The sequence below is a fragment of the Bicyclus anynana genome, chromosome 16 (assembly GCF_947172395.1).
Source record: "Bicyclus anynana chromosome 16, ilBicAnyn1.1, whole genome shotgun sequence".
Lineage (NCBI taxonomy): Eukaryota > Metazoa > Arthropoda > Insecta > Lepidoptera > Nymphalidae > Bicyclus > Bicyclus anynana.
Genome location: NC_069098.1, coordinates 12357839 through 12377199, shown reverse-complemented (window position 1 = coordinate 12377199; position 19361 = coordinate 12357839). Strand labels below are relative to the sequence as shown.

Sequence of the window (19361 nt, the reverse complement as noted above, 5' to 3'; positions counted from 1 at the left end):
CTAACAATAATTATAATTAACTTGTTCTTTTATTAATGAAAATAAATTTGATTAATAAACTTAGAACAATTAGATATGGTTAGTATATTGTAAATAAAATTTTATAAACAAACCATACACCGTTTAAAATAAATAAGTTATGAAATGACATGCGTTTTCTACCTTCATTTCTAATTTCTTTGTTGGTAAACAGTACTCATCAAGAAAGGCTGTGGTAAGGTGCGTTTGTTCCTTCCACCTTTGTGGTGCGGCTAATGAAGTGATTTGACTGAAATTTGGAAGGGAAATAAACTTTACTCTGGAATAACCGATACGCTACTTTCCATCCCGATTCAACAGAATGGGGATGATGACTAGGTTGGAATATATTGATTTTTATAATAAATTCGGATAAATAAGGTCAATGTTAACTAATTTATACATAAAAAGCAAAGATTGACTGGATATTTGCAAAATAAATAAGATTATAAAATTTCAAAATCTATTAAAAATCTTTTATCGTAATTAAATAAAAATTCATACAGTTTTAGCTTCCTTACATTAAATGTAACATTTTCAATAAATGAACTATTAACATAAACGCACAAATAACAAAGATATTAGTATTTTTGTTTGAACGCCCATACAAATCTAACGATCAGCGAGCCAACGACATCACTAACTTGTGCCATTTTGTATGGAGCGTTTTTCAGGGATCCGCGGCAGCGCCGCAAATCTGCCCTTTAAGTCCCTGTAGCTCCGAAAGTAATGATCGCAGATACCCTGTTACTTTGACAAAATTGCTTTACTATTAGTATACTCTTAATTTATATACAATTTAAAAAACTGTCATCATCCCCATTCCACGCAGACGAAGTCGCGGACGTTTTAAGTTTATTATATTTTCTGCCTTTGACAGTACAAATAGGATTTAACTCAAAACGGCTTCACTCATCAATCTTTGTTCAAACAAACGGCAAGTTCGCAAACGCAAATCCTAACAGAAGCTTATTATTACGGAGTCCATAAATCTTGGCAATAAATCACATAACTATTACGCCAATTACGCGGCGGTCAGCGGCCCCTAATCCTCCGCAGGCCCCACTCAGTGGAAAAAGGGCCAAGGATCCCATCGACCCAACTTATTCTCAGACCATGACTCAAATTGATTTACGTCTCCGATAAGCAGATCGAAAACTTTGTAAGTAACTGTTTCAAAGATTACAAAGTGTACCTCCTAGTAGCGGAGACTGAAAGGAGATGGTCCATTTCAGGTTTGTACCCCGTATCATTAAAATTTATTAAAGTGAATAGTACTAGTACTAGTACTATTCACTAAGTATATACTAACTAAATAAAAAGAAATTAATAAAATAAATACCCAAGTTTTTAAGTTATATCAAGATGGCGCCCATATAGCAACTATGACATGACAATTGACAGCAAACGTCAAATTGATTACTGCACTGAAAACGTCATCTATCCGCTATTATTACCTACATTAGTGTTGTATTTCTTGGGAGATGATGAATATTATTTCGAATATTTCCGCCAGGGTACAATGACTGATCCTGGGCCCCATACAATTTTGGACCATCTCCCTTTTTCGTAGGTAACCCTTTCATGTGGTTTTTTAATCTCAATGTCTTTTTCGGCTGAATATACGTTAAATTATTTACGTCCGTAATTGGATTGGATTTATAAAGGTAACCCGATAGGAATCGAGTTATTCGGAACCTTCGCCCCTGGTGCCTCTAGAGATTGGCGATAGGATTGGAGCAGTGGTGGGTCTAAAGTCTATATCCCCGTTAAATAAGTTGATAATGAAGAAAATAGAACAAATCTAAACTTAATATTATAAAGCTGAAGAGTTTGTTTGTTTGGTTGAACGCGCTAATCTCAGGAACTACTGGTCCGATTTGAAAAAATCTTTCTGTGTTCGATAGCCCATTTATCGAGGAAGGCTATAGGCTTTGACGACCTCCGTGGCGCAGTGGTATGCGCGGTGGATTTACAAGACGGAGGTCCTGGGTTCGATCCCCGGCTGGACAGATTGAAATTTTCTTTTTATTGTTATATATTTATTAATTTGTCCAGGTCTGGCTGGTGGGAGACTTCGGCCGTGGCTAGTTACCACCCTACCGGCAAAGACGTGTACCGCCAAGCGATTTAGCGTTCCGGTACGATGCCGTGTAGAAACCGAAAGGGCTGTGGATTTCATCCTCCTCCTAACAAGTTAGCCCGCTTCCATCTTAGACTGCATCATCACTTACCATCAGGTGAGATTGTAGTCAAGGACTTACTTGTAAAGAATAAAAAAAGGCTATATATTATTCCCGTATTCCTACGGGAACGGGAACCACGCGGCGTCAGCTAGTTAAAAATAAATATAAAATCCCAACTGTCGTGACAAAACTTTTCAACTTCTGGCACGCAAAATGCGGAGAGATTGTTAAAGGCAGTTTCTTTGGAAGAATTATGAAAATTATTTTTTTTTATTATTGTAGGTTTTCAAACGACTCGGTGAATATATGTATGTATGTTAGTTTAGTACGCGCACGGCCGACCCGATTTGCGTGATATTGATCTCCTGCAGAACCTCTCGCCAGATGAAAGGGTGTAACGGACGTTTGATTATTGTTTGCCTACCCTTAAAAAATACCGACCGATTCATTTAAATGTTTAAGCGAAAAATATACTATGCAACATATAACGTATTATATCGGAAAGTATATGGAATTGTATTGCTATAATTTTACATTTCATGATGTAGGTACTTATAGGATAATGAAAATTTATATCAAGTAATCTCACATGAATGCAGTGCATGATGTTATACACATCTCGACCAATACATGAGTTTTTATCGCCTGTCAAGCCGTTATCGCTGCAGGCATATGAGATTACTTGATCGTCCGTGGCTGACATTACAAATGTATTAATAGTGATAACCATACTTGTACCGAATCGTAAATCTATGGTGATAACTGAGAGTTGACAATAAAGACAATTCTGTAGACATATAATGTTAGCAACTAAGTAGTTAAATAACTTGAATTAATAAAACAGTAGTAAGTAGGTTAGGTAGGTATAGGTACTTATTAAATTATTGAGACTTGGCGTAACTTATGAATATTGCAACAATATCTTATAAGTGTTCCCAACTGTAACTTATATTAATCAAACCAGTTCAATTTGTACGATACGATACGTATAAATATAAATTCCTCAGTGCCTGAAGACAAAAGTCTGCGAACAGTGCGTGTTGCCAGTGATGACCTATAGTTCCGAGACTTGGTCGCTAACTAGGGGCCTCATAAGAAGGCTCAGAGTCACACAGCGGGCGATGGAACGAGCTATGTTAGGAGTATCTCTGAGTGATCGAATCAGAAATGAGAAGATCCGCAGAAGAACAAAAGTCACCGACATAGCTCAACGAGAGAAGCTGAAGTGGCAATGGGCGGGGCACATAGTTCGAAGAGCCGATGGACGTTGAGGTCCCAAAGTGCTGGAATGGCAACTCCGCACTAGTAAGCGAGTTGCAGGGATTCGCTGGACGCAGTTGGCTCAGTATGTATGAAGTCCCTACAAAAGGCCTATGTCCTGCAGTGGTAGTCCATCGGCTGATATGATGATGATGATTATAAATAGACAAAAATGAAATACAATTGTAGCATATATTTTTTCCAAAAACTGGTAATGTTTCTAATAACATTAGCAAAAATATTGAAAGTATATATTTTAAAATATTGTCATCACATAAAATTTCGCCAGCGCCGTCGCGCCATCCATCATAGGTAATCGGAAGCTATCAATGCAGAAACGAGTATAATTTGCCTTGATCGCCGCATTTTACAGTCGCCCCAAATTGCCCTCATTACATGCTACATGACCCAATGCGGTGCACCGTAACGAACAATCGCTCATTTCAATCTATTTCACACTAATGTTCATTCAGTTTGTCGATACAGATCACATTCATTCATTATTTTAGTATTATTTTGTGTCTGAGATGTGATTATAATGTTTTGAAATGTTTTCAATTAGTATTATGCCACACGTTTAGCCCTTTTTAACGGTGATCTAGCTAAATTCTTTTCATCGCGCTTTCGTTTTTTCTGAATCTGGGGCTCGAAACATTTCATAGAACTACTGATAACAATTCTCTCCATTATTCTATACTGATTGTCGCTAAACGGTCTCAAAACTGCAAAATTAATTCCCAACTCTTTGCCTTTAATGAAATCGTCTCTCATCGGATTCTCGTTTAGACGAGTTTTGATATACCTCAAGAGATTGTCTATTTCATAGTTTGGTAGATTTAAAATACCGGCGATCGCAACTTTGTCTAAATCTTCAGAATCTCTGTGCTCTACTTCTAGGTTGAGATCTTTTTCGCCGTTCGGGTATATTACTTCCTGGAGTTGAAATCGGTTCGGGCCGGCACCGACCATCAACGCGCATCTGAAGTTAGTTTGCTTGCTGAGGACACCGTTCAGCCAATCGGAATTCCGTTCGAGAGCGTCGAGGAAAAAACTCATAAAGTCGCCGATCTCTTTTTGCTTTTTGTAAGAGAGAATGGCTGCTAAGGCCACTTCGGGCAAAGCATCTTTGCCATTCGCGTTGCTACAGTTCGGTTCGTGTTCTAACTTAACGGGTGTTTTTTTGGCAAACATTTTGTTTCCACGCTTTAGCAAATTTAGAGCATTGTTTAATAGACATTTAATTGGTTTGTTCTGGTTACGGGAAATTTTGGCGGCCGGAAGGAATACACAATAATAAAAGGAAGATAAACTTCACGAAACTTTGATTATGTATGCCAAAATCTGATGTCATTTTAGGTTTTCATCGCCCTGTCATTTAAAGTTTTTTTTTTTGGTAGTAGGTTAATTATGGAAAATAGGTCAGATGGGTAGTAATTACTCAGAATTACCCGCGTGTAATTATTTCTCGCCCACGTCCAGTATCTAGCTAGTAAAAGGCACTTCGCCCGTCACCAGCGAAATTAACATCAAATGTCTGTAAATTAGCGTTCGCTACATTTTATAACTGACAAATTTTGTGGAATTTCGGCATTGCTAGAAGCTTTTGTGGCATTACTGGATCGTGTAATAAATCAAAAACCAGTTTTGCTATACATTTTATGGATACTGTGAAATCAATGCTAATAAGAAGGTAGGTATTGAAAACTTGAAATGCAAATAAATCAATTACCATTTACGAATAGAGATAATTTGAATACGTTTGTTGCAGAGAACCGATAGTATCGTGGTAGCATGTTCGCTGAAGTTGGCCAATCAAGAAACAATTGGACAAGATGAATAAGCTGATATTCTGGTAGGTACGCCAAGTAATATAATACGCATGATCAGGAATAGTTAGAAATGAAAAGGACTTTTTATTTTAGTAGCTAAAATTGCATTCAAAGTACCTAGCAACATTTAGCAATCGTGATATCATACCTACATGGTACAATATGATATCATGATGATGTATGATCACACACCTAAGAACCTGTTTTGATTCAAGCACTAAACTTTAAGTTGTAGTTATGGGTTGTCTCCTAACTATTTTTAGATTGTTTTTAGTGTTCATGTATGGTAGTGTTTCTCCGCGAAAATGTCCAAAGACGATACCTAGCCTATAGAAAATAATCGATTGGACTACACACACTTTGATAGATGCAGAACAAATAACTAAACACGCATCACACTATCTGTATCTATTCTACTGTTTGCAGCGATTTCTGCTGCATGTTGACCCTCAACGTCATCTTAACGACCTCTATTAGGTACCTATATCCGAAAGTAGGTATATTTGTGTGATCCTCACGAATTTGATTGTAAGTATTAATTCGACAGGAACTGGAAGTATTCTGCCCACCTCAACAAGAATCAAGTGGTCATTAATAATCCTTTGGTCCACCACAATCTCCAATCATGAGCTAGACGCGAACGAACGCCTTATTCTCGATATAAAGGAACTGAATAGAGGATGTCTTAAGCCAATCATCTGGTGTTGCTCAGGAATCCTTCCAGTGATATCCAAGTAGATGAAGACGAGGCCAAAGACAATATGGAAGCGGTCCAATGACGCGGAGATGAAGCCTGCCGGTCTGTCTTTGATCATGTACCTACTAGCTACCCAACAATTCGGGATATATACGCTTGTAAAAAATATTTTTCAGACCTATTGGAGTCAAAAAAATATCAGTAAATTGGAACTTACATCTCACGCAGCTGTAGAAGGTAGGTAATTAAGTGTATTAGTTTTAACGGTGTAGCAACAATGCAAATTCAAATAGAGAATCACACTCATTGGGCAAAAAATTGTCACAAATTAGCCTTTCTATTGAATAGTATCACGAACACTATTGGGTATCGAGGTCAGTACACATCTATGGATGTATTCATGTACAGCTCGCCTGCAGGCATGAGCGTCTAGAGGTTAGGTTAAGTGATCAAAACAACATTTTTAACTTACCCAAACAAGCATTCTCACAAAATATCCCGTTACAAGATTCGCTCCAACAATCGGCGGCAACGCTGTCACGATGAATACACACGCACACATGCAAAAAACGTAGTAAACGTCATAACCAAAGTTAACAACGTTAATTACACCATTTAACACGGTTATTCGACACTGCCGACGATATACAACACGGGTAACAACTTAATGCATTAAATATTAGAAGCACAGGTGTCAAAACGACCGGGAACCATATATAAAACATAAATTTTTGCGAAAGACAGCCTAATCACCACTCCTTTTCTCTCACAGATTTCTATGATAGCGAACAGCTGCGGTGCGTAGTTGAACCAAAACAAATACTAGTAGAGACATCTAGGTGAACCGGCCCTGAAACCATTTTGACGTAAAATGCCACAACAGCCTACGCATGAACCAAAGGCTCGCCCGCTTACAGGTGGCATGCAGCTACTCCGACCATGTTACTGGAGTTTCGTAGTAGTTATAAACTACATTCATAGATGGCGCTGTTAACACTACATGTTATTTTCTCGCCATTACAATGATTTATTTAAAAAAGAAAATCAACTAAATAGTACAAAATTAACTAAAAAAAAGTTTTAATTATGAAAACTTCTTAAATAATTTTAAATCAAAACTAAAGAACTTGTTGATTCTCACGATGCCCGATATTTAAATAATTTATCAAGTAAGTACTTGTAATTTTTAACAATATGTAAATAAAAATTTAAAAAATAAATAAATTAAAAATGACAAAAATAATCTCCGCCGTAACAGTGCGAACACTGCCGTGACCAGGATTCGAACCTGGGTTACTACGGCCACAACGTAGGGTCCTAACCACTAGACGATCACGGCTACTGGAGATATGAATAAAGTGGCGAAATTATAAGTTGGTACAGTACGATACCAACTGTGTTACGGAACATTGTGCGTGAAGATACACAATGCATTTTATTTTAGGTATCAGCGGCACGGTAACGACGCAGCAGCAGGGAATCACCCCACGTGCGCCTCTCTTCCAGTCGCCTCAAGCATCGAATTTCTAAAACATCATAAACTTTGCATTTCAAAATCTCTCGCAATACCTAATTAAAATATAATCCCCGAGCCTGCAACAGATTTTTATGACCAAACCATCTCGAAAAAAATACAATGTTTCAGATAGTTGTAGTAGTACACATTCGGCTGTAGAACACAGCCGAATGTGTCAGCTGCGATTTCGCTAGTCTTATGAAGTTATCACTTTTGTTTGCCGCAAATGGGATGGGTTCTAAAAAATACATTTATTAAAACTAAATAAAAAACAAATAATAATCAGGCTTAATAAATAAAAAAAATCTAACACCTTGTATTTTTTCGTTAGTAAGGTGAAAAGTTGTATGTGTGACACGAGGGCAAAGTATTTTGCTTCTTGCGCCTATAAATCGGTCGCAGCAAAAACGGATTTTGCGCTCTTGCTGAACAAATAACTATTGTCATTCATTTCTTGCCGATTGAAAGCGGTACAAATTAGTAGCCTAGAGTTTGGCCAATATTGGATATTTGGGAGGTAGCGAGTAATAACTAAAGTGCCTAAAATCATAAATCATTTATTGCCAGAATGTGGTCATATACAGATATTGTTACATTTTAATGTTCCTACACAATCTGCCTCATAGGCGTGCAAGCCGACATGGACTGTACTAGCTACTACCTACATGGATATTTGCTTCTTCTGTTAGTGCCATCTCCTATCGGATGTTAGCAATCATTAAGGCTAGTTTAACTTTATTTACTGCTGGTACTCCTATTGAACTTGAATTGTATTGTCGTAAGTTCTTGAGCCACCCTCTACGACCAGGCCTTCGTTTCTTCGTTTTCCCCATAATTTTCCTTGGATAATAATAATTAATATAAAGGGTATATATAATCTTTTAACTCGGAATATAACAAATAGTAGAATGTACAAACTAAATAACAAAGATAAAATCGAATTCGTATGCGACACATTTATGACGTTGAAATGAGAGTCGCGATTTAGCGAAGCGTTCGAAGCCGGTCTGGGGCATGCACATCCAACTTTTCAGTTGTGTGCATTTTAAAAAATTAAATATCACGTGTCTCAAACGGTAAAGGAAAAACATTGTGAGGAAACCTGCATTTCAGAGAATTTTCTTAATTCTCTGCGTGTGTGAAGTCTGCCACTCCGCATTAGGCCAGCGTGGTGGACTACTGGCCTAACCCCTCTAATTCTGAGAGAAGACTCGAGTTCAGCAGTGAGCCGAATATGGGTTGATAATGATGATGATGATGAACCTGAATGTTTTCTAGTGTCTAGGTAGTTTATATATTTACTAGCTGACCCAGCAAACGTTGTTTTGCCTTATCGGTATCGGGTATTAAAAGATAGAGGTTAATGGTAAAAGGATGAAAAAGGTTTACCTATTTAACGTCTTACCTACAGCTCGTGTGGATTAACTTGACACCTGGTAATCGAATGGTGTTTGTAGGTACTGAGTTTGTTTGGTTGTTTGGTTATGTTCAGTATCGTGCTCTTCATACATGCATTTAAGTACTGCATGCCCTAAGAGATATTTTTCTTAATGCTTATTCAAAGCAGATTTTCTCAGTTACTTTTTTTTTTATTACTAGTGCATACCCTTATCTACAACCCTATATGCACGCCACTGGTTGTTTGATAGTCAGGTGTCTTATGTTACTGCGCTAGAGTTATACTTACTTCTACCCTACCTTTAAGTTATCCCATCTTTCAAGTGAAAACAAACTACCTACTCCACACTGTGCTAAGTTGATTAAAATTGGTTAAGTAGTTTAGGACAAACAACGTAACACGTAATTTATACTAGCGGACCCGGTCAAGCTTCGCTTTGACTTATGTGCACTTCTTCCCTATCCCTTCTCTACTCCTACCGCTAGCCGTTCTCGAGATTTGCTCTTTACAACACATTTCATACTTTAATTTTCATATTATAGGGAGTGGACATCCCTTATCACTTAGGGCCGCTGTACTCAACCTGCGGCCCTCCGGGCTTTTGTTGTTGGACATCTGCCCCCTAGCCACGTGGCACGTCGATTCTCTTTCTACGACCGCAAACGCTTCGAAAACTTGAAAAATATATGGGAATGACAGATCTTGATCACGTGACCTGTCGGTGGCATTTATTTTTCTAGTTTTATTAGTTAGTGTTTTCACCCACCAGTAGTTGCCTGACGCCTCACGTTTTGTGCATGACGTGCACTGTACTTATTATTAGCTTACTCTTAATTTATGGACAATTTAAAAACTATTATCGTTCCTATTGCGAAAACCAGATTTTTTTTTTGCGGCACGTGACGCCATGGTTAACACGTGTTTGTGGCCCCTTCCGATTCTCAGACTTACTGAATAGGTATGCATAAAAAAATTCATAAGAATCTGTCAAGTCGTTTCATAGGAGTATCGGAACACATAGGTATATTATTACATGAGAATTTCATATGTTAGAATAAGGTGTGTTATTACATTCATCAGCTATCATATTACCCATAACGCAAGCTAGGTACGCTTACTTCGAGGCTAGATAGTGATGTATCTTGTCCAAAAGAGTAAATACCCATGACAAAGTAATCTAAACAGCAGTTAGCATTTCGACCTAGTAGGTAATTCTACACAAACGCATCAGTTCTATTAAGATACCTAGGTAAGGTATATTTGAATATTAAACACTAATGAAGCCATTTAATCTATCTGAAAAAAACCGTAAATTGTAGTTCCACAGAATAGCGTAAAACATAGACGAGAAAATAAAAAAAAAACGTGTTCTGTTGCTTTTTATCTGATCTTCATAACTCGATTTTTGTCAATTTTCTTAAAAGTACAGTACACTCGTTTTCTACTCTTATATACTACTAATCTTATATATATTTATAGTATAGATTAGTATGGATGGTTCTCTTCCTTTCATTCCGATAGGACGAAAGAAAGAGCGACATTGTGATACGGTCGCTATTGGTCAACAATATGTCTTTTTTCACGAAGTACTTGGCGTGCTTAAGTCTGCTGATTAGGGTTCAGGATTGAGGGAGGTAAGAAAGGAATTGAAAAAATAACAAAAATCATTGCTATCGTTTATTGATTTAAAATACAAAACTTAGTGACATAAAGCTCTATCCTTTTATTGTTACAGTGCCTGCGAACTGACAATTCGATAGGAAATAAACTTTTAGCTCCTGCGCAACCCAGTCACCACGCATCCAACAATATCATGTCACAATACAAATAAATATAGTATTATACATATTCAAGCGAAACATCTAGGGCCATCATTAGTATCGGTTACAACTATTCAATGGGTTGGTGTTTCCTGTTGTTTTTATCACGTTATTTCAGGCTCGATTATGTAAAATAATATTGTGAGGCAGGTTCCCGTAACCTCAACGCAGTCAACGCGGACCGACCGGCAAACTTTTTGAGCAAGGGTTACCTAGTCACATTTCCTCCCAATTAATTGTTCATTCACAAATCATATTTATCCTAAAAGTTAAAAGAAATCAGCATCCTGCATCATTAATTAATATAAACTGCCTATGATGATGGTAAAGTTTTCATTGACATATAATTATAATGATATACAATTGCGTACATCAAAGCGAGCAACATTAAATAGGTGGTTAGGACAACTTTCTTAACTATTAAAATAGGATATAGACTTTTCATTAGTATCACAAAAACTGATTGAAATATTTACTTTTATTTCGTTTATTGCAATACAGTAGAAGTTTAAGAAAAAAATTAGAAAAGGAATTTTAGATCTACATAATTAGCTAATTAGAATATAGTTGAGAAATTTGCCCTAAAATCTTATACACATTTCTAAGATCTCACCTGATTTACAAATCATAATAAAATGGGTGCTATGTTTATTAAATTTATTTGTACCCCTGATTGGTTTGTGAATTCGGCATCTTAATAAATAGATTGGCTCAGGCAGTTGCGTGGCTTGCCTTGGAGGGGCCCTGTATCAAAATAAGTTAGACGAGCGGCTAATCTCGAAAATCTCTTTAGATTTTTTCTCTGGGAAGCACCAGATTAAGAGAGATTATAGAAAGAAAGATTAGGAGATACGGCTGATACGGCAGACGCTACTCCCCCGGGCTCTGGTATGGTGGGTTACCAATCCATTTACTGTAGAAATCACTCGTTTACTCATAGTCTTTCAGAGGATAAAATATTCAGAGCATATTTAGGTTTACACTGCACCTTCACTGATTGATACGTAAAGACATTGCGTACTTATAATCTTCTATGGAAAACCATTAAGTGCCAAAAGACATTCAGTGGCTGTTATTTTTTAAATGACTAACAGCCTAACGGAATAGACCTGAATCAATTTAGAGAGCGTTTCCTAAAGCAGTCCGATTTCTGGAACACACAAAGTAACGATTATCCATTTTGTATTTTAGTTTAACCGATGCCTTGCTTTATTAGGTCTATTCTTGTAAGTAACCCTAGTTTCTATTCAACCAGGTTTATCAGATCTACATTTGTATTCGCTAACTCGGCTACGAAAGCCACGAAAGTTAAACATTTATTGGTTTTCCTTCGAAATATATTTGGTACCACTCTACAAAGTTGCAATGTAAAACAAACCAATGTCAATCGGGCTCGGTTTACGTTATCTTTCGAATGACGCTTGGTTAACGAATAATCCACCTGACGATACTGCGAACAGGCAATAATATCTGATAAAAACATCCCTATACTTTGGGACCCCAACATACATCGGCTCTTCAAACTATTAGCCCCGCCCATCGCCACTTAAGTTTTTGACTTGTTTTCAAAAATGGCACTAATAAAATGAAATATCACCAGATTATTTTAACTTGACACTTCAACATATTCACGTATTACATCAACATTACACTGTATAAATGTTTTGAAATGCAGCGTTAAAATAATCTAGATAAATACAGCATTTCGTAGCTCAGAGAGCACGTTTAGCAGTTACAAAATTAATATCCCCTATGCCCTCTAACCCACTTTAGAGCAAGGTGGGTAAGTGGGTAAGTGGGTGGCTAAGTTTGAAATCCCTTCTTCTAAGGCCTGGCTCTAGCCATTAAAATATGTTGATAGTAATAATAATAAGGGAGCCCGGGATAGTAAATTTGCAGTTACTAAAGAGTCATTGGAATCGATTACATTTGGTAGATTAGATGATAGAAAGAATAATTGGTCATATACTTTTTACGCTTTTAGCGGTGGGGAAAAAACTACAGACTTTAAAGACATTTTTTATTACTTCGGCTGACTGTAATCATTTGTAAACATGAGCGATTATTCAGAAGATTAGTTAGTTCAAAATTAGTAAAAAATTAATCGCACTCGTGTCTCGATAACAGAAATATAAGGGTTTTACCTATTTTGTAACTTTGGAACCCTCCCATTCCATTACGTTACGCTCAAATCGTCAGATTTTCGAAATGCACACTGGTTAGCTATCAACTCACCTACCTTAACTTAATCTGACGTGCTGGTTGAGTATTTATAAAGTTTTTTTTTTTGGTTGCTCTAAACGTATCCACCAATATTAGGGGCTCATACTTGGTGGAGGTACTGAACAACGTGCAAGGTATACTCCCTTTTGCTCATCTGCCGTGCTCGAGTAACTGCATAAATCCCCAATTTGTCTCCCCTACTATAATCAAAGGATAGTTTTTATTGCTCACAATCATAACTTTACTATACATATGAACAGTCTGTGGGAGGCTTAAAAGCTCAAAATGTTTGCAGGTCGGTCCACAGTGACCGTAAGGCAATTACGTGCGACTCAGTGGCGTGCACACCATATATGCAAAAATGCCCTACCTACCCTGAGAACTCATTACGAACCTATATTGCGATAGGAATTTTCCATTTTGTACCTATAGTGCATACCCTAGTTAAAAATCCTGTGCACGCCACTGGTGCGACTCCAGAATGATTCGTCATTGTTTTATGATAGAAGTGATTCGAGGCTTTAACATTAAGTCGAAAAAATCAAAAACTATAAAAAAAACGGCTACAATGCTTTAAAAAACCCCGAATCAAAAACGAGTCACCCTGGATAACATAGAGCGTAAACACGAAATACAACAAAAACAAAAATAAACAATGTATCATCATTACTACATTTTTCGTCAGATAGAAAATAATAAAAAGAAAAAAAAATCACATCATGTATCATGTATTCCTTGAAAGAAAAGTATAAATAAGTAATAATCATAGATATGCTCTGACACGATAAATATTCAAGTTAATGATTTTGCATGTCTAATTTCAATTGAACGATTTTTATTACCAATGTATCAATAAAAATACATTTTGACGTTAAAATGTGTGCTTCACATTTTGACGTCAAACGAACGTGAGGGCATATCATACGACTGTATATTTTTACATCTGACGATCATAAACTGTTGCAGACAGTTCGGAAATTTCGGAATTTTCGGAAACCCGCTGACATAATTTGTTCACATCCCTAGAATCAAACGAAAAACATGTTTTCCCATACCTATTTCTTACATCTCTAACAATCCTATAACTTCATGAAGCAAAAAAGTATTTTAAAATACAGGTAAATATTTATACAGATATTCGAAAAATTTAATATCTTCAGACCAGAGAGATTAGAAATAGATTCAAATCTACAATGAAAACAATAAATAGATTAGATAAAAAACAGCTAAACAGCACTTACCGAGCTATAGAACGCAATTTGAGACGAGAATACTTTCATGCTTCATGTGTGAAAAATAATCGTTACCATACAAACTCGTTTTAATTTTAAAATAACTTTCTCGGGGGGGGTAGGGGGGGTAGGGTAAAGGGGGAGTTTATTTTTTTATTTAATTATTATTATAAAAAATCACGGCAACATTCTGCAGCACAAAAAAATCTGCTTTCAGTTGCAATGTTCGTCCCCGGGCCTCCACGCGAGGCGGCGCATTCAGTCGGGCTCGAACTATTGGTCTGAGAGCCGGCGTAAGGAATATACACCCTCATCTGTTATTTATTTGGGATGACAAATAAATTATACAAAATATTCATATTGACACATTGCAAATAGGTTGCCTAGGTAAATTGTGGTTAAACAATTTTTTATACAAAATCTAGGAAACCACAAAGTAAATCAAAGACAATTTAATATAGTAAAATTAAGCATAAAAATAAACTTTAATTTGACATATTAGACTCCTAATGAGGGTATTCGTGTAACGTTTATTAACTTTGCAGGCAACCTTTACGTTTTCGATTCTGTTATTGTTTTTATTATTTTACAAGTTAGCCCTTGACTACAATCTCACCTGATGGTAAGTGATGATACAATCTAAGATGGAAGCGGGCTAACTTGTTAGGAGGAGGATGAAAATCCACACCCCTTTTGGTTTCTACACGACGCTTGGCGATACGTCTGTTAGGTATATTGTAGTGTACGATTTTTATTAATTAAGCAAAGAGGGAAGTGAATAAATAAAAAATTGCAGATTAAATGAATTAAAAAAAAAATCTTTTAACACTCGCCGGGCGCGCAATTCCACCTACAATTAGCAATGTGTCAATGTGAGTATTTTCTATCTTTTATTTCTTATCGCAAATAAATAACAGATGAGGGTATACATTCCGTATGCCGGATCTCGTACTATATACACAATCGAAAAAAAATATAATTAACTACATCGGGCCGGCCCGCGTGGAGTCGCCGGGGCCCGAGGCCCGACAAGCCGCGCGCCGTCGCCCGCAGCGTCTATAGCGAACTATACAAAAGCTACGATACCGCGGCCCGAGCGAAATCTAATATACAATCTCTCGCCACTTTACAAAATAACAATATAGACATTATGTCGGACGACGTGTCCGTTTGTAGGGTAAGAGGGGGAATAGCGTTCACTTAAGGGAAAAGCGCTCTGTTTTTTTAAAGTATTAATTTAACTTCAAAATTTTTTAAATTTATTAATCAACTCGGTGACACCAAACGTATTTATCATTGACCATCAGAAAATATTACAAATATATCAGATTTGTGCACCATTACCCCTGGTTTTGGATAATGCCACTTACGGTAAGGAGTAGACGCTTAAACATGTTTTCAAAATATATTTATTTATTACAAAGCAAGAGTTTTATGAGTTATTGTATTCAAATTCTTTGCAGTTTCCATCAATTATTAATCAAGTGTTAAAAGCTTGGACTAATCGTCGAAAACACCGGACCATATATTAGATCAAAACAACCGTAAATAAACAAATGCACTTCACGATCGCACGCCATGAGCTGACTGCCCAAAACGTGGCTCTGCCTTTTGAATACCCTGTTTCAGTTTACAGGACGCGGTGTTTTGCTATGTTCAATGGGGATGATGACTAGGTTGGAATATATTGATTTTTATGATACATACGGTCAATGTTAACTAATTTATACATAAAAAGCAAAGATTGTCTGGATATTTGCAAAATAAATAAGATTATAAAATTTCAAAATCTATTAAAAATCTTTTATCGTAATTAGATGAAAATTAATACAATTTTAGCTTCCTTACATTAAATGTGACATTTTTTAATAAATGAACTATTTAAACGCACAAATAACAAAGATATTAGCAATTTTGTATGACCGCCCATACAAATATAACGATTATTATGTACCTACGACGTCATTCATTCGTACCATTTTGTATGGGGCATTTTTCAGAGATCCAAATCTGACCCTTTAAATCCCTGTAGCTCCGAAAGTAATGATCGCAGATACCCTGTTACTTTTACAAAATTGCTTTATTATTAGCACACTCCTAATTTATATACAATTTAAATAGAAAAAAAAAACATCATCATCCCCATTTCGAACAAGTGACAAAGGTGAGCGCCATTGCTCAGTGATCGCTATTGCCCCCTCTTACCCTACCGAGTCCCTGCACTTACACGATACTGTATATAATATGATACAAACGATGAGTGCGATGCGTTGGTGCGGCGGCGCGCGGCGGCCGGCCGCCCGACAGTTCCGGCACAATAAGGCAGTGATTCAGTGTACGCTATACAAAATATCTCCATTACAAAGTTACGACCAGTCTGTTGCAATGAGGTTAGTCTATTGTAGATTCAAATCCAAAAAGGTTGAACGAGTCAGTTTTTTTTTTAATTTATTTAACTCCTATCTGAAATACCCAAAAAATTTTTTAATATATACAGGATGCTCGGGAGTGTTTCCCGTAACTTCAAGGTGTTGACGAGTCCATTTATAGGAACCGAACTGTATAACTAATATTTTTTTAATTGAAAAATAAAAACTTTTATGTTTACATACAAAGTAATTCAAATAATGACAAAGATGTGTTCTTGCATTTTAAAATACGTCAAACTTGGCTACGTCATAATTATAAGGATGCATATAAGAGACACATTTTATAATCTATTTACAAAATAAAAATTATTTACCCCGAAAATATTAATTTTAGAACACATGAACTTTATAAATAAATTTTCGGTAAAGTATATAACCCCAGAGTTATGGGAAATACTCCCGAGCACCCTGTACTTATAAATATATATATATCATATATATGATTCAACATTCCCGTAACCTACAAGTACATTTTGTGTTTTTTTTTTAATATCATTAGTATAGAATTACCTATACGACTACTCTTTGTTTTACATATCGTCTGAATAATCCGATGGGTCAAAAATAACCTATATATATATATTGTAGTACACGGCACGCGTGTAGTGTTGTACAGAATCTCAAATCTCGCGCATTCGAGATTGGAAACGAAAAAAAAAACATTTACAATATACAACAACTCTGAAATGCGAGGGCAAAGTTTCAAATTATTCCATCGACTGGAAGTGTTAGATGCAGAGAAATCTAAACAACAAATCCTTAAAACCTCATGTATATCTTATACATACATGTCAATCGTACTTTCTAACGTCTGTTTGTCAAAAAAAAAACTTATTTACAAATTAATATACTTACTATTGTCATAACAAAGAAAAAAGAATCACATACAGCCGAACGTAGAACCTCCTCCGTTTTGGAAGTCGGTTAAAAATAAACAGCACAGATTTGTCGGAATATGCCTGACAAGTTTAGAAACCAGTCATGGTTACAATTTACATTGGTTAGCCTTAATAAAACTTAACTATAACATTCAGACAAATCTAGTGAACTGAGCTGTTTATTAATTATTTAATTGTTATGAAACTTCACGATATTAATTTAGTCTATTAGAAATGAAAAATAAATCGTACATATGAAACATATATGTGAATCAAAGTCATTCTCCTATATCATTTAGATTTCTTTGATCGAATATCCAATCAATTCGGTGCACTCAAAAAATATTTCAATTTTTTCATTACTTTAATCTATTTTTTTATTCAGTTGAATCGATAAAACGAAATTCAGTTTTGGCCCTTTGATTTCTCAGTCATCAGTTGCCGACACTTAATTTTTTTTTTTAAATATAAAGCTTGCGATAAGTAACCGAACGAAAGCTTAACTATAGCATAGACGTATCTGAACTATATAATATTATTACCAGTTGAAGTTGCAGTCTGTATCCATTATTAGTCGGTCACCTAAACAATAATTATGTACAATATTTTATTTTCTACCATATTGCGTCCTTGATATGCATTGCGTAACAATAAAAAAACCTAGCTTTCATGCCATCGGCATCGCGGCGGGCGGCTCTAAGTACTGGTCGACAAGCGAGTAATACATTACAATGCTGTTACAAACGCCGCGACGAATCGCCGTCATAACTATTACATTTTTTTTTTACAATCAGACTTATCGCATTAAATAAAAATATAGAATTATAAATATTGGATTCAGTCCGCAAGTGTTGCCACATATTGTACTATTCCGACGCCGTGGTGTCCCCCGCTGCTATCGATTACTCCTCTACCGCCGGTAGCCGACGCGTGGATCTACACCGTTCCTCTAAATATAGAGTGATTTAACTTTACTTATTACACTAACCGACTCGCGTCCGTCTTCCGCCTTACGAAATACTAAAAAGAGCGTTCGATTAACTCTAATCGTCTCTGATTATGGAGCAAGTAATTATACTAAGACAGTTCCGCCCCGGCTCGCCGAATGTCCACGTTCGGCACACACAACCATCACTCACTCACTGCGTCCGACGGTGCGGGCGCGGCGCACTCGAGTCCGTCACTGCGTGCGTGCGCGTCACTGCGTGCGTGCGCGTCAGTGCGTGCGTGCGCTGCCCGCGGGCGTCGCTGCGTGCGTGCGCTCCCCGCGTGCGTCACTGCGGGCGCGGCTTGCGGCGCCTGGTGCGGGCGCGCGGGGCGGGGCGCTAGTGGATGGCGACGGGCGAGTGCTGCAGCTGGCACACGGGCTGCAGCAAGTCGTCGTCGCGCCGCACCGCCTCCACCTCCATGCGCTCGGCGCCGCCCCACAGCCGTGCGCCCACTGCACAACGCACAACGACAACACTCAGTACACTACATTATAAAAACCCGAAATTTTGAGCCGAAACAATTTTTTTGTATATTAAAATTATTATAACCAAGCGTTTACACACATTCATAAATTGTGTTTGTGTAGTGTACTAGATGAAAATAAGAGCAAGAAGCGGTCGCACTGTTTAATAATAATAATAAATTGTTATTAGATAGTCTTACTAAAAGTCGAAAACGATTTCATTGTTTGGAATATTTTTTTTATTAGTTTTTCTCTGATACAGGTCAATACAAATGAATGTTACTGGATATCAAGGCCACCATGTCATCTAGTGAACAAGCAGATAGTTCACCTGCTGGTAATGTGAAATCATCGCTATAACAAACAAAGCAACACTTTGTAGGGAACTTAGGTGTAGCCACGTGTTCCAGTAATTTCATCG

General features: G+C 36.9%; 3 protein-coding genes and 1 non-coding gene across 14 annotated transcripts in view; all 4 read right to left on the bottom strand.

The window, feature by feature from the left end:
• Positions 1–6796, bottom strand: part of LOC112057842 (uncharacterized protein CG43867) — a 408406-nt gene extending 401610 nt beyond the window's left edge. For 4 of the 6 annotated variants that reach the window (XM_052886265.1, XM_052886263.1, XM_052886266.1 and 1 more), the window contains exon 1: positions 6463–6795. The gene's annotated coding sequence lies outside the window, so the exon portion shown is untranslated. Of the gene's footprint in view, positions 1–6462 lie in introns of all 6 variants that reach the window. The other 2 variants (XM_052886261.1, XM_052886262.1) reach the window with 1 other exon arrangement.
• Positions 3098–5594, bottom strand: LOC128198861 (uncharacterized). Its single transcript, XM_052886276.1, has one exon. It carries the CDS (start codon positions 4653–4655, stop codon positions 4029–4031), a length of 627 nt encoding a protein of 208 aa, XP_052742236.1. The 5' UTR covers positions 4656–5594; the 3' UTR covers positions 3098–4028.
• A 461-nt stretch (positions 6797–7257) lies between the features above and the next one.
• Trnah-gug (transfer RNA histidin (anticodon GUG)) lies at positions 7258–7329 on the bottom strand. The gene has a single exon. It is a non-coding gene; the product is annotated as a tRNA-His (tRNA).
• Positions 7330–10569: 3240 nt separating this feature from the next.
• The window catches only part of LOC112057845 (serine/threonine-protein kinase minibrain), a 224103-nt gene continuing 215311 nt past the window's right edge, over positions 10570–19361 (bottom strand). For all 6 annotated transcript variants that reach the window (XR_008251528.1, XM_024098400.2, XM_024098403.2 and 3 more), the window contains one exon: positions 10570–18928. Coding sequence is in view for 5 of the 6 variants with exons in the window: in XM_024098400.2 (XP_023954168.1) it covers positions 18813–18928 (116 nt within the window). In the remaining variant the exon portion in view is untranslated. The remainder of the gene's footprint in view (positions 18929–19361) is intronic.